This window comes from Asterias amurensis, chromosome 18 (genome assembly GCF_032118995.1).
Source record: "Asterias amurensis chromosome 18, ASM3211899v1".
NCBI classification, from domain to species: Eukaryota; Metazoa; Echinodermata; class Asteroidea; order Forcipulatida; family Asteriidae; genus Asterias; species Asterias amurensis.
This window is the reverse complement of record NC_092665.1, coordinates 4,010,761-4,024,467: the sequence shown is the minus strand read 5'-3', so window position 1 is coordinate 4,024,467 and position 13,707 is coordinate 4,010,761. Positions and strand designations below refer to the sequence as shown.

Sequence of the window (13,707 nt, the reverse complement as noted above, 5' to 3'; positions counted from 1 at the left end):
AATGAATAATTCATTTGCCTCACATCCTGTGTTGTCTGATAGGTCTGACGAAAGATATGTATGAATATGTATGGTATACCGTACATATTCATGAGCTGCATACTAGCATATCCGAGAGCCCCCCCCCCCCCATTTTTTTCCACTAGTGGAATTTTTTTTCAAGAAACACATTAAACCCGGAAGTTACAGACCCGACAAGGCTGTCGGCCTGACGGCCTCCGCATGCGGTTAGTGGTACGAGTGCGGATGACTTCTGTGCACAGTAGTCGTAGGATGTGACAGTGTGTATACGGGTGGGTCATGCGGTGTGATTACACGCACCACGCAAAGGGTATACGGGTGGGTTTACAGCGGCGCCTTGAGCAAGGCTAGTTTTTATGTTTATTTGCATGATGATGCTTGATGCATGATGATTATCCCTTTTGTGTTTCCCTCACCCATAGTCCAATCCCAGAAGAGAGATTCAGGTAATTTTTATATTTACCTATTTGTGTATTCTGTCTCTTCTTTGTCACCTCAGTGTACTAAGCCTGGAATTCCTTCTTCGGTTTCAAACCAAGACCCTTTTTTTCTTCTTCTTTTTATTCTACATCTCATTCATTTAACTCACTAGACACTTTTGGTAGTTGTCAAAGACCAGCCGTCAATTTCATAGAACTCTTCCTAACTTAAGACTTATCTTTCTTAGGCGAGTCCCAACCCTGCACTCTAGCATGCAGACCTTAAGATTAATCCTAAGTTAGGACGAGTTACTCGTCCTAACTCACGATAAGACGAGTCTTAACTCTTTGTGAAATCGACCCCTATATTCTCACTTGGTGTATCCCAACATATGCATAAAATAACAAACCTGCAGTGTGAAATTTGGACTCAATTGATCGTCGAATTTGCAAGAGAATAATGGAGAGAAAAAAACACTTGTTGCAAAAATTTATGTGCTTTGAGAAAGGCTTCAGGCTGTAGTCTTTCTCAGATTCAAATATTTTAGTGAGGAGTAAAATCTTTAAAAACTACGTTACTTCAGAGGGAGCCGTCTCTTACAATGTTTTATACTATCAACAGCTCTCCATTGCTAGTTACCAAGTTAGTTTATTATATGCTATGTTGTGTAATACCAATTGTGTCCAACTGTCGAGTGCCATTAAATAGTAATGTTATGCTCATATGCTTTCCAAGTCCTGGGGATGATTTCACAAGATTGTTCTTAACTGCAAATCAATCGTAGTTGCTTAGTAAAGTGTGATGTCTTAATGCAAATCACTATGGTAATACTGACAATTTGTCTTGCGCGAAACTTTTTTGCTTTGTGAAGTTGTGCCCTGGGCGTACATTTTATAAACATCTCAAGAGGATTCAAACCAACATCCTTTCTTTCCTCTATTCATTCAAAATCTCAATTCTTAATTAATAATATCTGAACCCCAATTTCATGGCTCTGCTTACCGCCAAGTTCTGCGCTTACAATCACCATTCTGCACTTACTGTACAAGCCCTGAATTTCTGCGCTAGCTGTGTTTTATAAGCGAAGAATGCCTAACCATTGAGTACAAACATGCACAAGCAAAAATTCCCTGGTAACCTGTGAAATACGCTTGACATAAGCAAGGACTTCCCTGCTTCTGTAAGCGCCGATTCTTTGCTTACGGTAAGCAGAAACATGCACTTGGGCCCAGGATACAAAAAAAACTAATGTCAGATTGAATTGGATTGAATTACAGTAAAGATGAGGTTCCATTACTTCCATCTCTTGATTATGATCAAGTGAAGTTTGATATGATCAACGCTCCAAAGCGAAGACGAGAATTACTCCTACAAGCTCTGAGATGGGTAAGAGATTCAGGATTATATAGAGTAGGAGTCCAGCCCCCGATTTCACGAAGCGCTGGCGACGCGTCGCAAGTGCAAGTTGCGACCGGTTACACGTAAGTTGCGATGCGTATGAAATCGATTTCATCAAAGTTACGATGCGTTGGATGCGTCGCAAGTTCCTTGACAATGAGGAAGAACACGTCGTAAGTTACGACGACCCATAGGGTCGTCGTAAGAATGCGATGTTTCATTTGGTTACGCACAAAATGCATGAAAGGACAAAAAAATTACCACACATACATCTAACTTCCGTGAACTAATCGGGAAGACACTAGACAAAAAATGGAACCCCCCCCCCCCCTTAAAAAAAAAAAACAGGTAAAAGAAAAGAAAACAAACACACGCATAACAAACGAACACACACAAACTAAAACAACTATTACAAATAAATAAATAAAAACCAAAAAAAAAAAAAACCTAAACACTAGTCCGAAACGGTATTGAGTGTCTGCCATCTTGAATAAACTATAAGACACGACTGTTTCATGACCAAGTTGTACACAACATAAAACAGCCGCAGAACGTTAGCAGTTCATCCTCGTCCAAAGGGTTGTTTTTATTAAGAGTGAAAATGGTTTGAGTTGCGACTCGTCGCGCATACGACGTGTTTGGTGAAATGGATTGTGAAACTCGTCGCAGCCGCGACGTGTCTTAGGTCTGCGACACATCGCAAACCCTACGATGCGTCGCTACTTGCGATGAGTTTCGTGAAATCGGGGGCTGATAAGATTAGATTTCTGTTTTGGGTCTACCGCTTAGACTTTCAAAGTTTCTTGAAGGTTACGACCTAGTCTTGTTTGTGATGATGTACTTATATTAAGTCTCTTGTACAAAATGTGGGAGGCTTCAGCAGTTCGTGGGGATCACCGCGATTAGCGTACTTGCATGACGAAGATGCGACTGTGTAAAACATGTACGAAATTTTTGGGTCAACCAGAGTGAGTGACCCAATCCATTGTTTTAAAACAAAAAGATAATTGTATTACATTGGCAACTGAAATATCAAAAACCACATTGGCATTAGGCCACATATAAAAAAAATTGTTGATCGTCCTTATTTTTGGCGGATGGGGGAGGGAGGTTTATTTATTATTATTATTATTTTTTTTTTTTAAGTTTTGTTGGCAAATATGAAATCAAGAATAAAGAAATCATCACAATCACTATAAAACAGAGGGTTTGTGATGTTTTCAATAGTTTTGTCAAACAAATTTAACTCCTAGGTGACACTTTCTGTAAACTTTTTCAAACAACTAAGCACAGTGTAGCCCAAGTAAATATTTGAAGAATTGTTCTTGCTTTGCCAACATGAATAAAAACCTTTAAACATCTTTTCAAACTTGGACATTTTGAAAAAAATATCATTGAAAAGGTTGTTTTTTATGATAAAAAAAATAAATAAAAAAATGTGGTCGGGGGTTTTTGAACGGTCGGGCGGGGACGATCAACAATTTCTTTGTTTTATGTGGCCTTACCAATAATTGCTAAACCTCAATTACCAATTTGTCTGATTGATTTTTGAATATTTGATTTTATAGTGAACTCTGTATAAACTCTGTGTCTGCAACTGCTTGAATTTTGAATACAGAATTTTGAATTGTTAAACTGTTCTAAAAAAACGTTGCTGCTGTTCTGAAGAGGGTGGGTTTCCACTAAATCGCTGTCAATATTGTGCTTATCAGTTTGTCCTGAGAGGTTTGAAGCTACATCCCTCTAAATGTTGGTAGTGCTTCTCTTTGACAGTCAATTATGAGTTGTTTTATTGTTTGTTTGTTGGTTTTTGTTTGCAGCGTTTGACTCGCAGTGAACCTGGTGAACAGCGAGATACCGTACTATCAGCCTATATACAACATGACCTACTAGGATGTGCAGAAATTAATGAACACAGGGTGAGTTGGTCCTATCCCCACCCTTTTACCACTACAAGTAACTCATCAACCACCCATCCCCAACCCTCTAGCCTAAAAGTAACCCATGAACCACCCAACCCTCTAGCCTAAAAGTAACCCATGAACCACCCAACCCTCTAGCCTATAAGTAACCCATGAACCACCCAACCCCAACCCTCTAGCCTACAAGTAACCCATCAGCCACCCATCCCCAACCCTCTAGCCTACAAGTAGGCCATGAACCACCCAACCCCAACCCTCTAGCCTACAAGTAACCCATCAACCACCCATCCCCAACCCTCTAGCCTACAAGTAACCCATTAGCTACCGATCCCCAATCCTCTAGCCTAAAAGTAACCCATGAACCACCCAACCCTCTAGCCTAAAAGTAACCCAATAACCACCATCAACCACCCAACCCTATAGCCTACAAGTAACTCATCAACCACCCAACCCTCTAGCCTACAAGTAACCCATCAACCACCCAACCCTCTAGCCTACAAGTAACCCATCAACCACCCATCCCCAACCCTCTAGCCTACAGGTAACCCATGAACCACCCAACCCTCTAGCCTACAAGTAACCCATCAACCACCCAACCCTCTAGCCTACAAGTAACCCATCAACCACCCATCCCCAACCCTCTAGCCTACAGGTAACCCATGAACCACCCAACCCTCTAGCCTACAAGTTACCCATCAACCACCCATCCCCAACCCTCTAGCCTACAAGTAACCCATTAACCACCCATCCCCAACCCTCTAGCCTACAAGTAACCCATCAACCACCCAACCCTCTAGCCTACAAGTAACCCACCAACCACCCATCCCTTGCCCCTGTAGCCTACCAGTAACCCATCAACCACCCAGTCCTTGTCCCATTAGCCTACAAGTAACCCATCAACCACCCATCCCCAACCCTCTATCCTACAAATAGCCCATCAACCACCTGACCCTCGCCCCTCTATCAACCACCCAATCAATCAAAGTCTTTATTATCTACTGGTACAGAAAGCAGTGATGGATGCCCTCGTAGCTGGAGATGACGTAACTCAACAGTACATGGCCAGGTTATTCAATGCATTTGCATCTCTTGCTGCAGGTACAGTAATCCTTTATAAAGAATCCATCCCAGATCAGTAGAAAAGAACACAGTATCACACAAGGCCTGGAGTTTCTTTTTTGAGAGGGCAAGACCATTTTCATTTTTGCAAAGGGCACTTCAATTGGAAAATCTTAAAGTCAATGGGAAATTTTTGAAGGGGCACCAAGGCCAAGAAGAGGGGCAACAGAGGCCATGGCCTGCATGTAATTCCAAACCTTGCATCTAAAGGTGATTAGAAACCGTATCGAATATGACGCTACCACTCAAATACCAACCAACAACATGGTATCTGTGAGCGTGTTCATGCATGTGTCATAGAAATCAAACCGGGAAAGCTGCGTGATTCATTGATGTACGCGTTTAGACGTGCATACGGCCTGTCCAACAATAAGGCCACTTTCATAAAAACAAAGTGGTTCAAGGTTCATTTTATTTTCCACAGTATCAACAAATAAAATACATTATCACTCAAGAGCGATCAGTTTAAAGAATACAATACAGTAAATATGTATCAAGATGAAAATAAGTATGATACTTCAGAGGGATCCATTTTTACAAAGCAGAGCTTTTAGGCAATGGTCCCTTTGCATTTGCATTGAAACAGATACTAGTTACACTTCGGTGAACCAAAAGGTCCGTGGGCGAGGCGATACCGTCTGTTGATTAATGAATCCATCTACATCATTTTTGCTTAGAACGCAATTGTTTAATGAATTCCATTTCATCTTTGTTGCTTTCAGGGAGGACATATCTTGGTAAAAATGAGAAGATAATTGAGGTACTTGAAGCAACCCTACAGTCCGAGGAGAAAGATCCCATCACAAGAGAAAATGTCCTTGGAGCATTACAGAAACTCAGCCTCAAGTAAGTCAACAAAAACTCCACCTTCCAACCCCCCCCCCCCTCAAAAAAACGACCCCATACTTCAAAAACGTAGTCCCACATAACTTGGAGGAAAATACTGAATGTTGAAGGGCCTTTTAACGCTTAAAAGCGTTACTGAGTGACGGATAAATAGCTGAAGGGATGTTATTGGCCCAATGACCAAGGGCGGGGGGGGGGGGGGATTTCATCTCGAGTTTAACTTAGGACTTGCTTTAAGTTGTTATTTTTGTGAAATCCATCCCATGGCACTACTGTAAAGTGCATTGAGACGAATATTCTGGAATGCGCTATATAATAATTTGTTAATAAAATTATTGTTATTATGACCGCTAGATAAGAAGCCACAATTGTCACTATTATTATGTGATCAGTGAGAACATATAATAAAGGTGTCACAAAGTATAATGCAAATATTGCTTTATTTGTCCACAGACGTCATCTGCAGACTTCAATGATAAACACAGGGATCATCAGCTGGCTCGTTGGAGTGCTAGAGGATAGCGACTCCTTGTCAGATTATACATTAGAGTACTCTGTTGCGTTGTTGATGAACTTGTGTCTCCGAACAGCAGGTACAAACAAAAAACATCCACTGTTTTAAAACTGTCAATATCTTATCACTGAGCTTTATTACATTAGAAGTAGAAATGAAGTGCCTGCCTAAACACTATGGCCTGTGCCCGATTTCATAAAGCAGTTAGCTGTCTCTTCTGTACATGATAACAATGTATGACCTGTTTTCCGCTGTATAGACAAATAGCAAAAAGTAGTTAATAGTCTGAAGTTTCGACCCTAGCAGAGTCTTTCTCGAATGTAAAGGATTTTAAACCATTTTTCCTTAAAAGGGAAAAAAATTATTATTCAGAAGTTTAGTAAATTTTTGAAGTCTTATGTGCATTTTGAGAAAGATTTTATTTGTTTTCTTCTTGACAGGGAAGACAAAATGTATCAAAGACAAAACCAAGATGCTGAAGGTGTTGAGCGATCTCCTGGGTCATGAAGACCAAGAGGTAGGAGAATAATATATTCAGGGTTCTCTCCAGAATGACAATGTTTTGTGTGGTCACCTTAAAGGCTGTGGACACTATTGGTAATTACTCAAAATAATTTTTAGCATAAAAACTGACTTGGTTACAAGTAATGGAGAGCTGTTGATAGTATAAAACTTTGTGAGACACGGCTCCCTCTGAAGTAAGTAGTTTTTGAGAAAGAAGTAGTTTTCCACTTAAATATTTGAATTTGATTACGAGACCTCAGAATTAGATTTTGAGGTCTCAAAATCAAGCATTTGAAAGCACACAACTTTGTGTGACAGGGGTGTTTTTACACCAAGTGAGAAGACTGGTCTTTGACAATTACCAGTAGTGTTCAGTGTCTTTAAACTGTAAAAAATAGAATGAAAGGGAAGTAGTTGCCCTATGACGTCATGCTTCCTTTGCGGACTACAATATTTAACTGTGCGTGTAGATTGGATCAACCACATGCCTAATTAAACTTTGCCATATATTTACACATTTTAACACATTTCCATTCATTTTCTTAACTCAAGTAAAATTCACATGGCGAGATCATACACCAATGGGAATGAGGTTGCACCAACCCGCCTTCCATGAACTGCAAGATATACAATTTATGCTAATTTATTCATGTATTCATTTCGCAGATCCGCCCATATGTAAATGGCACCCTGTACAGCATCCTTTGTGTTCCAGAGATAAGAGAAGAAGCTAAAGCTATGGTAAGTCTCATCTTAAATAACAAATCTTTACTTGTATCTAAATATGACGCCTCTCGGTGAATTTCCTTGTTTGAGGAACAGCATTTGTACATTTAATAATTTTTGTATTTTGATTCGCAGGGAATGGAAGAAATTCTAAAATGTTTCATCAAAGATGACAGCCCAGAAATGAATCGGCAAATTCATTTCATAATCAAACAACTTAATACAGGTATGTTTTGGGGTGGCTCCTGGGTTAGGGGTAAGGGTAGAAGGGTTAACCCAGCACTTGGTCTTTTAGAATGTAGAATTCTGTTGTCTAGTTGACCCAGCGGGGGTTCAGTACTGTCCAGTGGCAGATAATGAATGTTCATCATGAATCACTTGTTTCTCGGTAAGAAAACCAGAGTCCTACTTAAGAACACGCAGAGGATTTAAGAAATGACACAACTCATATTTGTAAGCAATTACCATAAGTCATGAATTATTCATATCCTGCTGCTAATCCATGAGCCAGGTTCACTTAACTCCAGTCACATCCACATTCCTTTTATGAATGATTCATGAGTCGTGTACTGCTGTTGACCAATCAGCTGCTGAGGTTTAATTGGCCACACCCACTTTCCCACTTAATATTAATTTATGCATTATTCATAATATGGTAAATTTTTTGTTTACTTGTTCAGATGTTGTGACTGATGATGTGGAGTCTGATGATGAAGAAGATGAAGAGCCAGAGGTAAGGAATTTGAGTAAATGGAAGAAATAAAAAATACTTAACCATAATTGCTTTTTCCATTTGATGGGTGAGTCGTAGTCCCATGTAGTAAGATAGGTAAAAGAACCCAGAACACGTACTGGAAGAGTCGGGGTTAAGGCCGCGTCACACTGCAGCAGCGAAAATGATCATGACGCAAAGAGAACGCTCTCTATTGGTTGAATGAGCGTGTGCGTATTTTTTGTGGAGCAATCAACCAATAGCATGCATTCTCTTTGCGTCGTGATCGTTATCGTTTTCATTATCGCTGCAGTGTGACTTGGCCTTTAACCTTGGTGTTTCTGGTTCATTGCTTGCACCCTTGTCTGCAGGTTTCTACAGGCTTCTAAATTACAGTCTTTAAGTTGGCTGTTGAGGCATCCTTGGGTTTTATTAGCAGAAATTCATTATAATAATTTTGCATGAATGGTGTTTTTATCATTTCTGTGAATGAAACTTCTGTGTTTATAGGAGGACCAAGACCAAGACGCCATGGAGGCTGACTTGGACAAAGCTGAAGCTGTTAAAGCTAAGCCAGGAGAACTAGCTGGAGAGAAGCTTCTCAGTACAGAGTACCTAGGGGTAAGGATACAAACAACCTATCCCACTCCTGCCCCCATTTCCTAACTGTAACCCTAACCGAGCTGACTTAGACAAAGCTGAAGCTGTTAAAGCTAAGCCAGGGGAACTAGCTGGAGAGAAGCTTCTCAATACAGAGTACCTAGGGGTAAGGATTCAAACAGCATATCCCACTCCTGCCCCCATTCCCTAACTGTAACCCTAACCGAGGTGACTTAGACAAAGCTGAAGCTGTTGAAGCTAAGCCAGGAGAACTAGCTGGAGAGAAGCTTCTCAGTACAGAGTACCTAGGGGTAAGGATACAAACAACCTATCCCACTCCTGCCCCCATTCCCTAACTGTAACCCTAACTGAGCCGACTTAGACAAAGCTGAAGCTGTTAAAGCTAAGCCAGGAGAACTAGCTGGAGAGAAGCTTCTCAGTACAGAGTACCTAGGGGTAAGGTCAACCAATCCCACTCCTGCCCCCATTCCCTAACTGTAACCCTATCCGAGCCGACTTAGACAAAGCTGAAGCTGTTAAAGCTAAGCCAGGAGAACTAGCTGGAGAGAAGCTTCTCAGTACCTAGGGGTAAGGTCAACCAATCCCACTCCTGCCCCCATTCCCAAGCCAGGGTTTGAGGTTTCCCAATATGAATCAACTTCCAAGATGCCATTATCATCTTGGATAATTATGAAACTGGGAGTGTGGCCCTTCTGATTCAGACACATAAATCTTGAGAAAGGTCGTGGGTTCAAATCCCACCTGGGTAATATGCCTGTGATTATGTTCACATAGCTCAGGAAAGTACTGAGTATACAGTGCTAACACACATTGGTGTATGTAAGTAAAAGCAAAATTAATATTCTTTATTCCCGATGCAAATTTCCATTTATTGAATCTTGAGAAGATTATCTCATGTAATCTGTTTAAATCCAGTTGGATGATCCATCCAACTCAACCAATGTTAATCTGTTTAATTTCATTAGTATTTCTTTAGTTTTTATAATTGTGCTTATTTTAAAGATTCAGATTTTTTACAAATAGATTTTTACAAAAGACACGTCCATGTTTACTCCACGACCAAGGAAGTGGTCATTTTGAAGATAATTGTTCTGGTGGAATCCTGTCTTATTATTGATACATGATTTATTCCCAGATGCTGACAAACACACCATTCCCAAATCTTTCTGAGGATAAGGTAGCAATTACCATAAGTCATGAATTATTCATATCCTGCCTGCCAATTCATGACACAGGTTCACTTAACTCCAATCACATCCACATTCCTTTTATGAATGATTCATAAGTCATGTACTGCTGTAAACCAATCAGATGATGAGGTTTAATTTGCCACACCAACTTTCCCACTTAATATTAATTTATGCTTTATTCCTGCATCTATGATCTCCAATGGCTGAAGTGGATTGTTTAACACCTCCCATCCCATCTTAGTATGCATGTACTCATAATGTGTTTGTTCCTGGCATTAACATTAAATGCTACCAGTCGGCCTTCCTTTCCAAAACCTTTCGTTAATAGGTTATTCATAATATCAGATAATGTATGCACCTTTCCATTATATTTTTGTAGTATCGCATGAATAATTCATTTTAGTTTATCCAATCAGTGTAACCTGGAATGTTAAACTTGCATAATTTAATGTAAGGCATTACATGTAGTATACAATTTAAATGGTGTATTAAGCTAACCAAGCTGTTATAAAGTGATGCTTGTCCTCGCGTGTTGTCCTCCCCGAGTCCCACCTCGTGCCCCTCCCCCGCCACCCTTCTGTTTGATGGCTCTGCTCCTATTAATCAACTAAATCTTGATTGTACCATTTTGGAATCAGATCCCGGCTCCAAGCGATGTGCATTTTAGGTTACAATCTTGTGCTGTTAGACTCTCACCATATCTTTGCATGTAATTTTTGCCTCCCCAAATGGCAGACCATGAGCAGACAATAGCGACATTAGTGCAGGGCAGCTCTTCCATGGCATTAACACTTCCTAGCTCATTTTGAGAAAAGCAAGTACAGCAAAAAGCTGTTTTGCTATAAATATGGTACAAAATTGTAAAAAGAGGCGGAGATAGGACATGTTACATTCACATACAGTACATACAAAGTATGCCTTTGGACAAAGATTGAACTGGGAAAAGTGCCCTGATTTTACCAAAAAACAATCTTAAATCAAAATGAGTTTGGCTGTTTTGCCATGGACGGGCCGTTGGGGTCTATACAGGTTTCCTGAGAGGTAGGGATGTTTGTGTGTTGAAGTTAAACATAAAATTGTTGGATAGATTGTCAGCCCAGTGTTCTTATTTCTTGTCAGGGATCTGCAATGAATGAGAAGCCATTCTCAAGACCTGATACTGGGAGCAGTGCCATGGTGGACATCTCTCAAGAGTAAGGATTTACATTGCCTTGTGTTTTATTTATTTTATTTTTCACTCAAGAAAACAAGAAAACATTAAGCCATTTTGAGGTTTGATGGACACAATACTATGACACTATTTCGTGTTGGGTAAATCTTTCTGCAAACAACAAAAACCAATCAGTGCACTCCTATAGTGTCTGCTATACCTCAAAAATGCTAATCGTAAGACATTTGTACGGCTTTGCTGCTTAATCTAACTAAACAGCTAACTAAACAGCTTGGTTCAACATGACAATTTGTTAACAGTTCAACCTTTCCCTTCCCCCTTTCTTATCAGTGTATCGTTGGCAGGCAATGCACCACCAGTTAATGGACAGGTAAGACCATTATTATTCTTTTAACAAAAAAATCAGGCATCTGAAAAGCAAATTTTGCTCAACAAGGGCTTTTTCTTTTATTACTCTTTTGCAACTTTGATGACCAATTGAGGCTAAATTTTCACAGATTTGTTATTTTTGTTATGCATATGTTGGGATTCACCAAGTGAGAGAGTAATGTTCTTTGACAATTACCAAATGTGTCCAGTACCTTTAAAGGCAGTGGACACTTGGTAATTACTCAAAATAATTAATGTCATAAAACCTCACTTGGTAACGAGTAATGAGAATTGGTTGATAGTGCAAAACATTGTCAGAAAAGGCTCCCTCTGAAGTGACATAGTTTTCGAGAAAGAAGTAATTTTCCACGAATTTGATTTCGAGACCTCAAGCTTGAAATCAAGCATTTAAAGGCACACAACTTCGTGTGACAAGGGTGTTTTGTTCTTTCATAGTTATCTCATAACTCCCACAACCAGTTGAGCTCAAATTTTCACAGGTTTGTTATTTTATACATATGTTGAGATACACCAAGTGAGAAGACTGGTCTTTGACAATTACCAATAGTGTTCAGTGTCTTTAACTTGTGTTAGATTGGTTTGCAAAGATGAGTATAAATTAATCAAACCCTTTGGATGCGAATGTTGATATTTGCAGGTTTATCGACCGCCAACAAGGAGTGGTAGTCGTAGTAGTCATCATACTGAAGCAGCTGCCGCTGAAGGTGACTCGTATGAGAAATCCCCGAGTGGTGAGTAATTTCATAGACAAGTCTTATTTTTGAGTAGTTGAAGTTGAGTGTGGGATGGACTATATAGACCTTTCTTTTGCAACGTCATCACAGCCCAAGTTTTTGCTATTAACCTAGGTCGGAAAACTAAGAAAGCCATACATACTAATCAAAAACAGATCGCTACTGACAGTAGCAATCTGTTTTTGTAAGTACTGGTTGTAACAATGTTACAAAAATATTCAACCATTGTGTTGATTTTGTTGAGAACAAAACAACTAATTATGGGAGGTATTTAATTTTTAATTGTAAGTTTGCAGCAATCTTGAATTTGTTTGAAACGTCTGTTAATACGATTGAGTGTTTTATAATTAGTCGGCCTTCCATGCCAACCAAGGCGGTTTGTTTATCAACAAAAGAAAGGTCTACTGACCAATTTCACCTGACGTCATCATCAGAAAAATCTTGAATGCGCCATACTGGTGGGCAATTTCACTGTGCGTTTTTACATATAACTCTATGCTGTGTGTTATGCAGTGAAAGTGCCTATTTTAGGCGACGCGGCGTTTATAGACGTAAACCTAACTTGCCCACCAACATGATGAGCGTGGCATCAGTTGCCGCGTGTGACGCACGTGCAACATGTGCAAGGGGTTAATTGGGTTTGTTTGACATCACAGTAGACTTGAATCAGTCATTCAGAGATTTACATTCCTTCATCAATCCTTACCATCAGGGCCCAATTTCATAAATCCTGTAAGCACAAACACTTGCTTAGTACAACAAACCTTTTGCTAAGCAAAAAAAAGATTATCAGCCGGAACACCAGACAGATACCATTGGTGTGAATGGAACCCCGGTTCATTTCATGCTTAGCAAAGAAATTTGCCAAGCAGAATGTTTTGCTTAACCAGCTTCATGAAGTTGGGCCCTGCACTTCCTTATCATGGTGTGGCCATCTTGATACTTCTCGAATCTAAACCAAAACTGAAGCTGGAAGAAAAAACACTCTGGTTTCTTCAATGTGGTTAAGAGCATCGAATTCTAGTTCTGATGCTAAGTCACCAGAGTGTGGGTTCGAATCCCGGTCTTGACACTTGTGTCCTTGAGCAAGATACTTTTACTATAATTGCTTCTCATCACACAGGGGTATAAATGGGTACCTGCGAGGGTAGAGGTTGATATTGTGTATGAAAAAGCCTTCGGAGCGTCACGGCAGCTCGGGGCTGTATACTCCCTAATGGGAGCTGAGAAAGATTAAAGGGATGTTATTGGCCCAATGACCAGGGGACTAATGTAAAGCGCATTGATACGGTTTATTGTGAAATGCGCTATATAAGAAATTGTTATTATTATTATTATTATTATTATTGTGCAATGAATATTAGCTATTGTCTCTGCTATTGGGTACAGGGAAAAAGACCAAGATGCACTAGCTGCATT

At 39.9% G+C, this 13,707-nt stretch overlaps 1 protein-coding gene across 1 annotated transcript in view; it reads left to right on the top strand.

Moving 5' to 3' along the window:
• LOC139951110 (lisH domain-containing protein ARMC9-like) overlaps positions 1-13,707 on the top strand; it is a 29,912-nt gene that overhangs the window by 7,916 nt on the left and 8,289 nt on the right. The window contains exons 10-24 of the mRNA XM_071949948.1: positions 444-467; positions 1,719-1,827; positions 3,660-3,758; positions 4,769-4,859; positions 5,603-5,726; positions 6,180-6,319; positions 6,681-6,757; positions 7,411-7,485; positions 7,606-7,696; positions 8,151-8,203; positions 8,693-8,803; positions 9,939-9,980; positions 11,113-11,186; positions 11,495-11,534; positions 12,192-12,285. Coding sequence (XP_071806049.1) covers positions 444-467; positions 1,719-1,827; positions 3,660-3,758; positions 4,769-4,859; positions 5,603-5,726; positions 6,180-6,319; positions 6,681-6,757; positions 7,411-7,485; positions 7,606-7,696; positions 8,151-8,203; positions 8,693-8,803; positions 9,939-9,980; positions 11,113-11,186; positions 11,495-11,534; positions 12,192-12,285 — 1,244 coding nt within the window. The remainder of the gene's footprint in view (positions 1-443; positions 468-1,718; positions 1,828-3,659; positions 3,759-4,768; positions 4,860-5,602; positions 5,727-6,179; positions 6,320-6,680; positions 6,758-7,410; positions 7,486-7,605; positions 7,697-8,150; positions 8,204-8,692; positions 8,804-9,938; positions 9,981-11,112; positions 11,187-11,494; positions 11,535-12,191; positions 12,286-13,707) is intronic.